This window comes from Mytilus edulis, chromosome 7 (assembly GCF_963676685.1).
Source record: "Mytilus edulis chromosome 7, xbMytEdul2.2, whole genome shotgun sequence".
Lineage (NCBI taxonomy): Eukaryota > Metazoa > Mollusca > Bivalvia > Mytilida > Mytilidae > Mytilus > Mytilus edulis.
Window position 1 is genome coordinate 17,412,347 of NC_092350.1, and position 14,396 is coordinate 17,426,742.

At 30.5% G+C, this 14,396-nt stretch overlaps 1 protein-coding gene across 1 annotated transcript; it reads left to right on the forward strand.

Moving 5' to 3' along the window:
- Positions 1-10,121: 10,121 nt before the first annotated feature.
- On the forward strand, positions 10,122-13,543 carry LOC139480896 (tyrosinase-like protein 1). Its single transcript, XM_071263841.1, has 3 exons — positions 10,122-10,562; positions 11,898-12,013; positions 12,595-13,543. Exons 1-3 carry the CDS (start codon positions 10,326-10,328, stop codon positions 13,457-13,459), a joined length of 1,218 nt encoding a protein of 405 aa, XP_071119942.1. The 5' UTR covers positions 10,122-10,325; the 3' UTR covers positions 13,460-13,543.
- The last annotated feature ends 853 nt before the right edge of the window (positions 13,544-14,396 follow it).

Consider the following 14,396-nt stretch of genomic DNA (forward strand, 5'->3'; position numbering starts at 1 on the left):
TAAATTCAGTGTTCAGATTGAAAATAATGTCAAAAGTGACATTTTCTTTTTAAGATTTTAAGATGATAGAGTTTGTGTTTAAGGAGATGTATTAGATGAAGTTGAAAAGAATTTTTTGTTATATTTTGCTCATAATTATGATACTGACGTAATTAAAAATGTGTTCTTTAGTTGCAACGTCACAGAGGAATGTATCTCGTAATATTGTTGAAAACATCAGTTATAGGATAATATTTGTAAAATATCATAAACAGTAAACATTTTATAGTTAATAACAGGGTTCGAACGAAATCTCTGTGATGTTAATGTATGATTTCATTTCCCTTGTTATGTAATACTGAAAGTTTAACACTCCTGAACACGCATTCAAACAAACTACATCGTGTTATTACGCTTTAATGTGATGTGGAATTATATTTACAAGTTTTTATAAAAGTAAATTGAAATAAAAAAGGACAACCTCTGACCGAACGTGAAAAATTTTAACGATGAGGTAAGGCATTTTTCAAAATAAAATAAAGAATATCCACAGATTGCTTCATTCATCCAGAACAGACAGTATCTATTTAATTAAGTAAAGACAAAAGAAATGGTGAGTTTTTAAAAATAGTATTTGAACTATTTAGCGAAAAATTATGCAACAGCGATATTGCCTCAATGATGTCTTCTCCATTTTAGTATAAACGATTAAAAAGTAAAGACAATAGTAAAATAACAAAAAAAAAAAAAAATACGAACTTTGAGGAAAATTCAAAACAGAAAGTCCCTAGCCATATGACAAAATCAAACGCTCACATCAAACGAATGGATATCAACTGTCATATTCCTGACTCGATACAGAAATTTTATGAGACAATAGCTAAGATGTTTGAGTTGCAAAATGGAAGTTTAAATATTAGACAGTCAGGAATTGGTTTTTAATCATTTATTTGTGAAAGTGTGTGACAGAAAATTACTGGTAATTAATTATTGTAACTTATACAATTTGAAATTAACCTGAAGAAACGTCAGTATTTATATACTTTTTTTTGTTAAATGATAATTTGTAAAGCTACTTTTAAATTCTGAAAAAATATAAAATTTCGAGGACTTGTTCTTAAAAAGACAGGTTTTTTAAAGTTAATTATGAATATATTTACGAAGCAAGGAAATAAAACATATTCCATATACAATACAAAATGGCTATGATTTTTTTTATTTGTTTTGCTTTTTGTATTATCCAGCTCATTAACGATGTACTAGGTTTTTGATTTTATAACAATTTGGCAATGACCATTACTAATTGGGTACTGTTAATGTCGTCAAACAATTAATATGTTGCGTTGATTTACAAATGCATTTTAAAAGTAGTGTTAGAATTGAATTTAAAACTTTCGTTTCTGAAATCATCGATGTCACAAACCTAACAGGTTCAAAGTTATGAAAAATTATCCAGTTGTGTTTTATGAATGTGCCAAGTCAGGACAATGACGGTAGTTATCGTTCCGATTGATGTGTTTGAGCTTTTAATTTTGCCATTTGATTAGGGGATTTCTGTGTTGAATTTTCTCGGAGTTTTTACGGTATTTTAGTTATTTTAATTTTTATAAATGTTTAATCTGCGCAATACACCACCCAGATCCTTTTTCTACCATTTTATCAATAATTTCTGACATTAAAGAAAGCCATCTCCAGATATTGTTATAGGTGCTGTCGACATGAATTATCAATGATATGGTTATATTTATAAATTAAATGTTTACAAAACTTTTGAATTTTTGAAATACTAAGGCTTTTCTACCTCAGGAATAAAAACCCGTAGCTGTATTCGGCAAAACTTTTAGGAATTTTGATCCTCAGTGCTCTTCTACCTCGTACTTTATATGGCCTTTTTACTTTTTTGGATTCGAGCGTCACTGATGAGTCTTTTGTAGACGAAACGCGTGAGCGGCGTTAGTTCAAAATTTAATCCTGAAATCTATGATGAGTTAATTCGATACAGTTTAAACAAATTATTTACAATGGTGGACAATACATACTCATAGTCTGAATACGACCAAGGATATTTGATATTTGCCACTGAACGTTTCAGCAAACAGCAATCAACGATGTTGGGTTAATTCATGAGAGTATCATGCATATCAGAAAATTCACTCAGAGTCAAATTTGAAAAAAAAAGAAACCATCATCAGTATTTCTAAACATATCTTTTGAGTATCAGTTACTTAAGAAAATGAAGAAATTCAATTTAACAGAATATATTTTCAAAAGTTGTTAAATTACCATTTATGAAGGTATTAGAGAAAACATGCACACACGCGAGAAAATATATTATGATTAAAGTCATAAGAAACCTCAAATTAAAAAAAAATATCCATATGTTTTTTAATTACTAAAAGGATAGTCATTATACAACTTATGTACGTATACTTTTTTCTGAGGAAAATTCTTTAATTTGTCCACATTTAAAAGAAGTTTACTTATTTTTAATTGCTTCCTTCCAGGAAGCAGGAAGCAATTCGCCGACACATTTTCCGTATTCATAGTGACCTGAGCGTAACCCTCTTGTGATCGCAATACTCATGGATCTGTCATTAAAATAAACAACTATCTGATTGTAAATGTTAAACACGTGCTGTATACCCGTGCTTTTTGTTATTTGTTTACTATAAGGTGACAATCGGTAACTTTCGGCTTCAAAACACGTCATTTAATGAGCAGCCATATTTGTTAATTCAAAACAGACAGAGAGAAAAACAATTGACGATTATACGATATATTTGCGTAAAAAAAGAGAAAATCGTGCACAGAGGACTAAGTTTATGATATATACATGCATTGGTTCAAGAATTGGATAAACATTATTTTTCACCACTCACTCATTTCATATGACTTTAAGAAGTGAATAAGGATATAAACAATTCTTATGAAATTAAAGTTGTCTTTCTTCTCATATAAAATCCAGTGAAACATTAAAATAAATAATAATTATAACACAGTTTGTAGTATGCAGATATTTAAATGTTAAAAAACAAAATTACTTTGTGATAATAAATAAACTAGATTTATCGAACATGCGTCTATACAGGTGATTGTTGATGCGTTTGACGCTCGATAAAAAAGAATGAATGGATGACTATTTTTTTGTCTAATTTACAAAATCTGTTTAAAGGATGCAAATTTTTAACGTCCATTTTCCACCATAATAGTGATATTAAGGACGCTGCAACATACTAAACTTGACCTTTACCTTTTTAATTCATTTTTCGTCGAAGTGTCTGACTCAGTGTTCATTTCTTTTAATTTGAAAAGTAACTTTATCTCGAATAGTTGATCGATGTAATTAATTTTGCCACTGAACGTTTCAGCAAACAACAATCAACGATATTGGGTTTATTCATGAGATTATCATGCATATCAGAAAATTCACTCAGAGTCAAATTTGAAAAAAAGGAAACCTCATCAGTATTTCTAAACATATCTTTTGAGTATCAGTTACTTAAGAAAATGAAGAAATTCAATTTAACAGAATACATTTTCAAGAGTTATTAAATTACCATTTATGAAGGTATTAAAGAAAACATGCACACACGCGAGAAAATGTATTATGATTAAGAAGTGAATAAGGATATAAACAATTCTTATGAAATTAAAGTTGTCTTTCTTCTCATATAAAATCCAGTGAAACATTAAAACAAATAATAATTATAACACAGTTTTTAACAAAGCCTAGGATTGTCTAATTTACAAAATCTGTTTAAAGGATGCAAATTTCTAACGTCCATTTTCCACCATAATAGTGATATTAAGGACGCTGCAACATACTAAACTTGACCTTTACCTTTTTAATTCATTTTTCGTCAAAGTGTCTGACTCAGTGTTCATTTCTTTTAATTTGAAAAGTAACTTTATCTTGAATAGTTGATCGATGTAATTAAGCCGAATGTTAATATTGTCCATTGTTTCTCCCACATTTGAATGTCACATGTGTTACATGTTAATATATAAATTGAGGTCTCCATTTTGCAATTGGAATGTGCGTATATGATATACAAAACGAAATTATGAAATGTATATTTACACGATGTAATATATGTAAACCATATACCATTATATGCGTTAGATGTCAAGATTTCGCTTTACAAAATCTGATATAAATATTAAAAAATGTTCAAGCGTTCGAAGGGTTTTGCTGAATTTTATTACATAAGAATCGGCCCAAAGTCGATTATTCGAAAGCCTAGGATATATAAGAACAGTTAACAAGCGGCATTTGGTTATCGAGCTTTTTAAACAGATTTATTTAAAGTCCAATGCTCCTTCAGGTTTAAGAAAAAAGATGAATATTTTGTATATGGTAGCGGCAATAATTTGAATTAGGTTTTAGCTTAAATCCTAAGCAATAAGCTAACGCATAGACATACACTTATTACCTTATATTTGAGGAATTAAGCTTTTTGCGAGCTTTTATCGAACATTATTTCTGGCAACTAGTGAACTGAAATTTTCGTTGCATGTTTCGAATACATTGAATTTCGTTTCAATTCTATTATATTTCTTATATGCTAAACAGAATGAACTCGTACTTCTTTGTGGTATTACAAACGTTAATAGTCATAAACAATTGATTGTATATAATAGAAAAAGATTGAGGGTGAAAATTTCTTAATTAAACACAACTTTTTCAATTCTTAAACTGGATTATTATTATTTAAGTGACAGCAAGTCTACTTTTTAAATCTTTGAGGTCTCGATTTGAATCAGGGAAAACAAAGAACATATTACCAAAACAGACGTACAATTATCTTCTGGCAAAGACTTGACTTTTAGAACCCTAAGCAAAGAAGACAAATACCATTAAAAAATGTCCGAAAGTTTTACCGTTGGACGCTTTGAGAGGTTGTTAACTAAAGTAAATAATAAGGAAAATTTAAAAAATAAAGTTTTCTATTTGATCTGTATGATGTATTGGAAAAGGCACATAACGAAACAAATCGTCGTGGTTAGACGGTATGATTAAGCAACTTAATAATGACTACGCAAGTCTGTCATGTGACTTCATTGAACTATTTCTTTTAATTTCTGAAAATAGTAACACAAAGGGAAGGGAAGAAGTAGCAAAATCTATGTTTGAAATGTGGGCTATTGCTTAACAGAGTAAATATAAAAAAATGAAAAGAGAATATGACGCTTAGATGTGTTTCATTCGTGTTCTCAATTAAAGCAGGTAGAAAAGACAGTATGGAGGAAGCAAACAGGATCGATCGTTCACAAACATCCGTAACAAATCATTTGTTAATGTTTTGATAGGAATTATCCAATAATAACATTGATAAACCCAATTCAAACTCCACATATTACATGCGAAGCTGGAAGAATACTATACAGTAATGGAGAGTTTCCTATGGGAATCATCTCTTTTATCGTTTATTAGTGTTATAAACCGACGCAAACGTTTATGCCTAGATGTAATTCAAGATATGTAGCAGACGTAACTGTTTCTGTTGCATCCTTTATTACAATTTCATGGGGATATACGCGATTCTCATAGTAAATACACTTTGAAATATTCCGTGAAAGGACATAATAGGAAATTAAAGAACACTACTAGATTCTTTTTCTTTAAAAACTAGTTAATGGGTTGTGCATCGTAAAATATAGAACACTATGTACCGTCAGTTAATATAGGCATGGCAATTTGTCTGTTAGAAACCATGTCCTCCAAGCATGACGATTGTTTTGTTGATAAAAATGATCCATCATTTTATTGATGTCTTTTGTAACTAGTACAAAAAGAATATAACATGAGTCCCCTCCTTCGGTATGTTTGGTGAGGTTCGTCTTGCTGAATCTTTATTTTCTTGTGTAACGTTTTTGCGACTGCTGTTTTTTTTTTTCTCATCCTGTTCTTTTGTATCTAATTGATGCATACATGTCTACACTAAAATATTTGACTTTATTTCTATGACAGTATGACAGACTAACAAAAAGGGAAAGAAAAAGAATAATGTTGACTTCCAAATTTATTTACTTCTATTCATAACTACTTTTTCATATATTCTTTAATTAACGACAGAAAGGATGTTGAAAACATGATGTCGACCTACAACATAGCTCTTGGCAGCACACATTTAGGAAGTAATTAATATTCTTTTTGTTTCAATTTTTTTTTCGTGTCAATAATGCATTGAATTTAAACCTTCAAATAGGGAAGGTTGGTAAAAATTTATGCTTATTTGAATAATAACATTCGTTTTAAAGTAATGAATTACTTTAAGGTAATTTTAGGACACATTTTTGAATCAATTTCGACGGTTTATCAATAGTAAATGTTTGGTATATTTTATAACTAAAACTAACATATACTGTTATATTACTTAGTGCAGTGGACATTTTTTCATTGACTGTAAATGTAAATGGAACATATTAGAGGTACCAATAAAAAACACTTTATGACATCCATGTGTGAAAGATAGTTGGATTACCTTAGTCGTTATTTACACACCATTATAAAAATATTGTTTTTTTTCATGCACTTTAACTTCAAGAATTTGCATACCTGTCAACTTTTGAAGATTGAAAATGTGCAACAACAACTTCAAAAGTAAAAATATTGCTGGATTGTTTACCGTGTTTTTATTTGGTTCACTAAACAAAATTTTTTTTTGTTTATTATCTGATTCCTCAGTCCTTGATTAGAGGACATAACATTGACTTAAAATGATTTGATAATTTAATATCAAGAATGACAACACTGCATTTTTTTACAAGAAGTTCATGGTCTATAATATTTTATGTATCATGCATCTTTGATATTTTTCGACCATGTTTTTATTCTTGAAATGTGTATGAACCTATTTACAGATGAAAGTCAACTGCCTTGATCACGAGGTTTACAGTTCTAACGTACAGACAGAGGAATAAGACTCAAAAATTCCAAATAAGTTTGAATTTTTTACTATGAATGATCACGATTGGAAAAAAAGTTTGAAATCGTGAATAATGTTTTCGTGTAGAATATTACAAAATCGTGTTTTAGAGCTTTTTTCCCCCACAATCACGATCGTGTAAGTAACATGGGGTCAAAATCGCGTATTTCATTCCTAAATCGTGAAAATTAGTTGGTATGCATTCGATTTTACCTACATTTATTTTGATGGGAGCGTCTCTGATGGTTTATGTAAACGCATCTTTTAAGCATCTGGCATCCAATTTATTAGGTTGCTATTATGTAACCATTTTCTTAATGATACGAAATTCTTTTATTTATTTTTTCGTCGAATCTTCGAAACAATTTGTTGGAGCAAGACATACCAAAACTAAATTCCGTCGTCTTTGACACGTGAATTTTTCATATTTTGTCTTTTCTTAAATATTTATACTCAAAAGTTGTGGCTGTGCAAGTATATATTTTTTTAAAAGTAGGTAACTCGTTTAATTTTTTTTACTTATTGTTTTGACAATTTATAGAGAAGATCGTCTCGATTATTGTAAATGATTGTTTTGTACTCTTTTTGATGTTTTCGCAATAAATGTTTAGATTGGGATCACTTGTGTTTAATTTTGCTTATCAACATTATTATAAATTTGTTAATCTTTGGTGCATATCAATCCATTTCGAAAATATAATTTACTGAACTTCTCTGATCTAGTTACATGCATCTATTGATAATTTGCATGTTCAAGATATGTGCACAGACGCAGTCGAAAAATATACCTTAGTTGGTACTCGAAGAAATATTTAAAAATGATTTTACACAAAGCTCCTTTGGCCTCTTCGTTTGCTTTATTAGGAGGGAAATAATACAATTATATGGCTGAAGTATTTTTCCTTCAATTTAATTTTAGTCATACATACTATTTATCAGTACATTTAATTGGGAATCTTTATAGTTATCAAAGGTACCAGGATTATAATTTAGTACGCCAGACGCGCGTTTCGTCTACATAAGACTCATCAGTGACGCTCATGTCAAAATATTTATAAAGCCAAACAAATACAAAGTTGAAGAGCATTGAGGATCCAAAATTCCAAAAAGTTGTACCAAATACGACTAAGGTAATCTATGTCTGGGATAAGAAAATCCTTAGTTTTTCGAAAAATTCAAAGTTTTGTAAATATAATTGATGTCGTCCTTCCTAAAATGTTTCAAACAAATTAAATATCAAGTTGTAAGTGTTTGCATATTTTTCACTTTAGATTTCCCTCTATAGCGATGTGTCTATATTATGATGCTAGAGAACACTAACTACTTTTAAATAAAAGACAATACAATATCTTATTCAACATACATCTATAGTCAAACATTTGATATAAATGTATATTTTGTACCGTTGCAGTACTTTACTGCTCATAACTTTTAATGTTTTCACTAAATCGAAATATCTGAAAAATTTTCTTGATAATTATCATACACTCTAACATAAAACAAATTCAGGATTATTTTCCTTTTAAATAAAATGATAAAATATTTTAATATTTTAATGAACGTTAATATGAATTTCATCTACATCACGCTGGCCGAAACTATTGTTATAATAAAAAAACAAAAAACAAAAACGTGTCAATTACGATACAGATGTCAATATTATGCATCGGATACACATTTCGACATATAACGTCTCTTCAGTGATGTTCGGATCAAAATATTTGAAAATTAAAAATCTACAATACAAACGTTAAAAAAAACTGAAATAAGAGCCAAATCAGGACAAGACTCATGCAAAACCTACGTTAATAGGATTTTTATGCGACTGTCATACAAGTGAGAGGTTTAGCTACATACAAGACCAGGTTTAATTCACCATTTTCTACACAGTAAAATATCTGTAGAAAATCAGACAGTTGTTATCCATTCGTTTTGATGTGTTTGAGCTTTGATTTTGTCATTTGAATATTTTTTTGTTTTTTAATTTACCTCGGAGTTAGGTATATTTGTTATTTTACTTTTTAGTTCGTTATCAACAATTGTTATCGTCAAGCGCAGGACTTTTAATTTGTAATATATTCAGATGCTTTTCTTTATGTGTTGCATTAACAATTAACTTTTTAACAAATACTTGCAGGTGCTAATTATTACAATTTCGTCTACTATCTATAGAATTAAAATCTTTGCGAAAAGTTGATATACAGAAACCATTTTCATTGCTATAAATACCTTAAATTATTATTCATAAAATTAAATGTTCAAGTTGACATCAAAGCATTTTGACATTTCAGCCGACAAGTGATTTTTGTGAATGCTACTCCCTTTCTGTTCCCGTAGATGCTATGGAGAGGTACCGATACAATATCCATTATGACGTATCGACGTTTAAGTCACGATGTAACAAGAATATGTATTCGTAATATTGGTGATTATTTCTCCAAAAGGAAAATAGCAATAAAATGAATTAAACAATTAATCGTTTATGGTTATGATCACAATTTGACCTAATCCTCTTAGATGTCAAGCACTGATTACATTTCCCTTTGTATGTAAATTGTTAGGTTTACACTCTTTAACACGAATTCAAACAAAACACATCTTGTTACTACGCTTTCATGTGATATAGATTTTTTATTTACAAATTTTGACATAAGAAAAATTCTGATATTAAAGACTAACCTTTGACCGAACATGTAAATTATCGCATTGGGTACTACATACGTTTAAATAAAATAAAGAACTAAAAATGAAACTTCCATTCATATAAAAAGACAGTAACTAACTATCATAGAGAACAATATTGGTGAGTTTTAAATGAATAATAATTTCAGAGAAAAAAAAATCTTGAACCAGCGTCATTTTAAGTTTTTAAATATTCACTAACATCAATTAACTAATCATTATCTTAGTTTTAGTTGTAATTAAAATGTTACATCCTAGCAAACTAAGCACGAGGAACATATGTTTAAGTTCATGTGTGCTCAAAACGTGATTTGTGACGACTTAAAATTCTACAATTCACTGTAAATAATTTGATGTAGTCATGTTGCAGGAATTAGTTTTATAAAATGATTCATTGCCTTTATAGAATTAGAAGACAATCAAAATAATGTTTTAAATACAAAATGATATTATCAGACTTAAATAGTATTATTTCGAACATACACGCGAAGGTACTAACCCTAATATCTTTATTTTATTTTAGCAATAATGAAACCAGAAAAACGATTTGCAGACTTAATTGTATCGAATAAGCTATTTGTGTTTATCACATTACAACTGTTTGTTGTCTCAATTTTTGGGAAACAAAAACCAACCAGTATACAAGACTGTTCCGACTTTTATGGATTGAGTGGAAAAGATAGCGGTATTGCATTAAAAGATTTGCAAAATGATTGTGAAGAACAACTGCTCAGAATGAAACCAACTCATCATACACCAAGTAACTTTACTGCCGAAGAGAGACTTTATATCTCTTCTTTATTTCGGCAGTTAACAGCAGAAACGTGGACTTATACCGAAAATAAGCAACATTCAAACAGGTTCAAAAGACATGGCAAGTATCGTGCTCGATACAGAAGAGAAGTCCGAAGTGCCCCATATCGTCATTGGGAGAGATACGCCGCTGGAGTCAGAAGACTTAAGTTCGACATGGTAAATACATAATAATAATAAAAATAAATGAAACAGCATACTTAATATTGTCTCAACAGAAGGTTATGTTGGTATCTTTCAATGAATATTATGGGCGGTATTATTTTCCAGTGTTGAATATTTTTCTTGCTCTTTTACAAACCTTTTTGATCGAGAAAGAGGGAGGGCTGTGATTGGGAAAAATGTTGTTTGTACATTGCTACTTTGTGTCCTGCGTCAGTGGTTGTATTTTATCCTCTTGCAATGTCTACTTTCATGGGTAGAATTTGTACCTATTCAGTACTGTAGAAATATTATTTGAATACATTTCAAAATCATTTAATTGGCTAATAAAAATCATATTTCATTACTAGTATTTCAATTGGAAAAAAGAATGTTCAGGATCATAAACTATGACTAATTCCCAATTTATTTCTCCGTGTTGTACCGTACATTTTGGACTAGTAAATATAACGCATAGGCTTTAATTTTATAGAGTCAGACGCTATAAAATTAATGTATTTTATATAATTTGATTTATGAAAATAAATATAATACAATTTTGAGAAGAAGAATATGTAGAGAAATTAAGAAAAAAAGAAGAAATTAAATGATATTTTTCAGTAAGTAACGGGAAATTTGCCAATCTGCTATTGTTGCTTCATTAATGCTCGTTTGATACTAACTTTTGAGGGTTTCGTGTGTACAGGTGAATCACAAGTTCAAATGTTAAACGAATTGCAAATTTTCTAGGCTTTGAATGCGAAAATACATATTTTCCTCAATCAACGAAAAATAAAAGAATCCACAGTATTCCAACCACATTATTGTTCTAACGCAAAAAATCATAAATTAATGTTTAAACACATGTTTTAATGAACTACAAGTCGTACAAGTGAGAGGTCAATTTATCTATAAAACCAGGTTTTAACAACCCTTTTTTTCAACTTAAAAGAAATGCTTGTACCAAGTCAGGAACCTGACATCTATTTTCACTTGTTCGATGTATTTGAGCTTTGATTTTGCCATTTGATAAAGGACTTCCCGTTCTGAATTTCCTCGGAGGTCGTTTTTTTTTCTATTTTACTTTTTTCATTATTTGTTTATAAAAATCTAAATATAATTTGAATATTTTGCCTTTTTCATATAATATTTTATGCTTTACTTTATGGAACATTTTATTGGCTATACGTAAGGTTCTAGTTTACACTAAAATGTCGAAGACACGCAGTTAGCTTATTTTATAGTGAACTTTAAATATATGTTCTTTTTGTTCAATTATGTACGTTGATAAGCATTCTCTATTACCAGATAATCCATAACATCTTTTGTGTAATAAACCTTATGGTATTTCAGAGTGGCGGTGGGGGAAGAAGCCGTTACGATACAATAGCAGATATACATGGACTTGCGATGATACAGGCTCACAGTGGACCAAACTTCTTGCCATGGCATAGACTTTACCTGTTAATGTAAGTAAAAGAGCATGCACAATGACAGCTGAACTCTTTTTGAATACTTAATCCTTTTGAAAAAGCGTTGCAGCAGAGGGAACGATGAACGATTATATTTAACCTCTGAATTAGTAATGATTTTTTGTCATTGTATAATAAGGAGATGAGGCATGGTAGCCGATTAGACAATTGTCCAACACGGTCCAAAATGAATCAATATTAAGCAATTTTATGTAACAGCACGGCCTTCAATAATATAAAAAAACATACCATATTGGTAGCCATAACACAAAGTGAAAAAAGAAAACAAACAACGGCCTGACTTATGGCAAAACAATAAACGAAAAAAAAACATGACAGACAGTCGTAACCAACAAAAAACACTAAACACAGGAGCATGACTTCATTCACATTTAGAAAGTTGAAAATTTAGAAACATGGTTTTACCCTTCAGATCGACACGAATCACAAAAAAATCTACCTTAAAGACAATAGATGCAAAATACTGACATAAGAGTACCGCAGCTGTGTCCAGTTTATATGTCGATATCACTTTTCTTTTACCACACAATATAGTCCTTCGTTCTGTCTTTGTTTAGATACGAAACTGCATTGGGTGTACCGATTCCTTATTGGGACTCGTCACTTGACCAAGAAATGGCGGACCCGACTAAATCTATTTTATGGACATCAAAATATTTTGGAAATGGATTTGGTGCACTTGAAACTGGACCGTTTGCAGGATTTCAAACTCCAGGTGGCGCTCTCATCCGAAATATTGGTTCTGACGGAATGTTGTACGATAAAAGGCTTATTCCAAGAATTTGGTCAAAAACAAGGCTGAGAGAAATATCAGATCCAACATCTGCACCCGATGACGGTTTGGAGGAGCAACATAATGGTGTACATATATGGGTCGATGGTACCATGGACAGTCTCGTTCTGGCCCCTCACGATCCGATATTCTGGCTACATCACTGTTTTGTTGATTATATTTGGGAAGTTTTTCGAATGCTTCAGATGTCACGTGGCATTAATCCAGCATTTGATTTCGTTCCGTCAAACAGGACAGGACACGGTGTAGATGAAGAAGCATTTGGAATTGAAGGATACACTAACAGAGATGGATATCTAAATAGCATTGCACGTCTTGTACAATACGACCCAACGCCAAAATGTCCATATTGTGGGTTTAGTACAGATTTGTATTGTAACGGGAACACTGGGTATTGTGTATCACGAGAACAACCTTCAGGAACCTATCAAGGAAATCGAATGTTAGCAGGAAAAATTGCCAGGGAAAATGGTCTCGCTGAAGGCAAATTCGGTCCAGTATTTAAACGTTTTAGATGGGACAAACGAGTTCGTCATGACTCTGTCACTCAGCCAAAGAAGAAAAAAATAATAGTCTGGGTTAAGAAAATGAAATATAAACGTGATATACATCACATAGTGGAACCATAGTCCAAATATTTGATAAGAAAACAATGATTCAAATGAGTTGGAGTTATTAAAAAGGTGGTTTTGAATAGATAAATGATAAATGTATATTGCATTAAACTTTTGTATTTTAAGAAATATACATGAATTATGTTATAGTATAACAAACCGAAGAGTGTCATAATGAATCAAACTATTTCTTTGTGCAATCCTAACACCTAAGTGTGTGCTATACGGCAAGAAAAACCCTACGGCTAAAAAGTACAAATCAACTCTAATATTAAAAATAAAAGTATCTATAAATATTTCAGACAACAAATACTCTGCATCAGAATGATGTAAAACGAATCCTATCAATCTATTCTGGCTTTTCTAAAACAATATAATGTAATGAACGTAGTACAATTTAAAAACCTAACATATAAAATTTCAGTCTCATAAATCTACAACAAAACTGCATATCAAGGGAAATTGTATTACAAACTAGAAAAAAGGTTTTTGAGGTGTGTAAATGCCCTATATATAAAGGCAACAGTAGTAAATCCATGTACAAAAAACAAAATCGGGGGTAACAAACTAAAACTGAAGGAAACGCATTAAACATAAGAGGAGAACAAAGACACAACATTAAAATGTAACATACACAGAAACGGACTAAGCATTAGACAAAATCCTATGAAAATAACTAATATAACATCAAAACCAAATACATGAATTTGTGATAGATAAGTACAGTGACACGTCTTATAGTAATGTGAATTCACACTCAAAAATAAGAGAAAACAAACGACACAACGGAAACACAACGTTGAAATGTAACACACACAGAAACGAACTATAATATAGCAATGGCCATATTCCTGACTTGGTACAGGACATTTTTAAAGGAAAAAAATGGTAGGTTGAACCTGGTTTTGTGGCATGCCAAACCTCCCTCCTTTATGGCCATGTGAAATATAAC

Excerpts from the sequence above, each read along its gene's own strand:
- LOC139480896 (XM_071263841.1), top strand. The coding sequence starts at position 10,326 with ATGAAACCAACTCATCATACACCAAGTAACTTTACTGCCGAAGAGAGA. Across the intron at positions 10,563-11,897 it reads GAAGACTTAAGTTCGACATG|AGTGGCGGTGGGGGAAGAAG; the intron begins GTAAATACATAA and ends ATGGTATTTCAG. Across the intron at positions 12,014-12,594 it reads CATAGACTTTACCTGTTAAT|ATACGAAACTGCATTGGGTG; the intron begins GTAAGTAAAAGA and ends GTCTTTGTTTAG.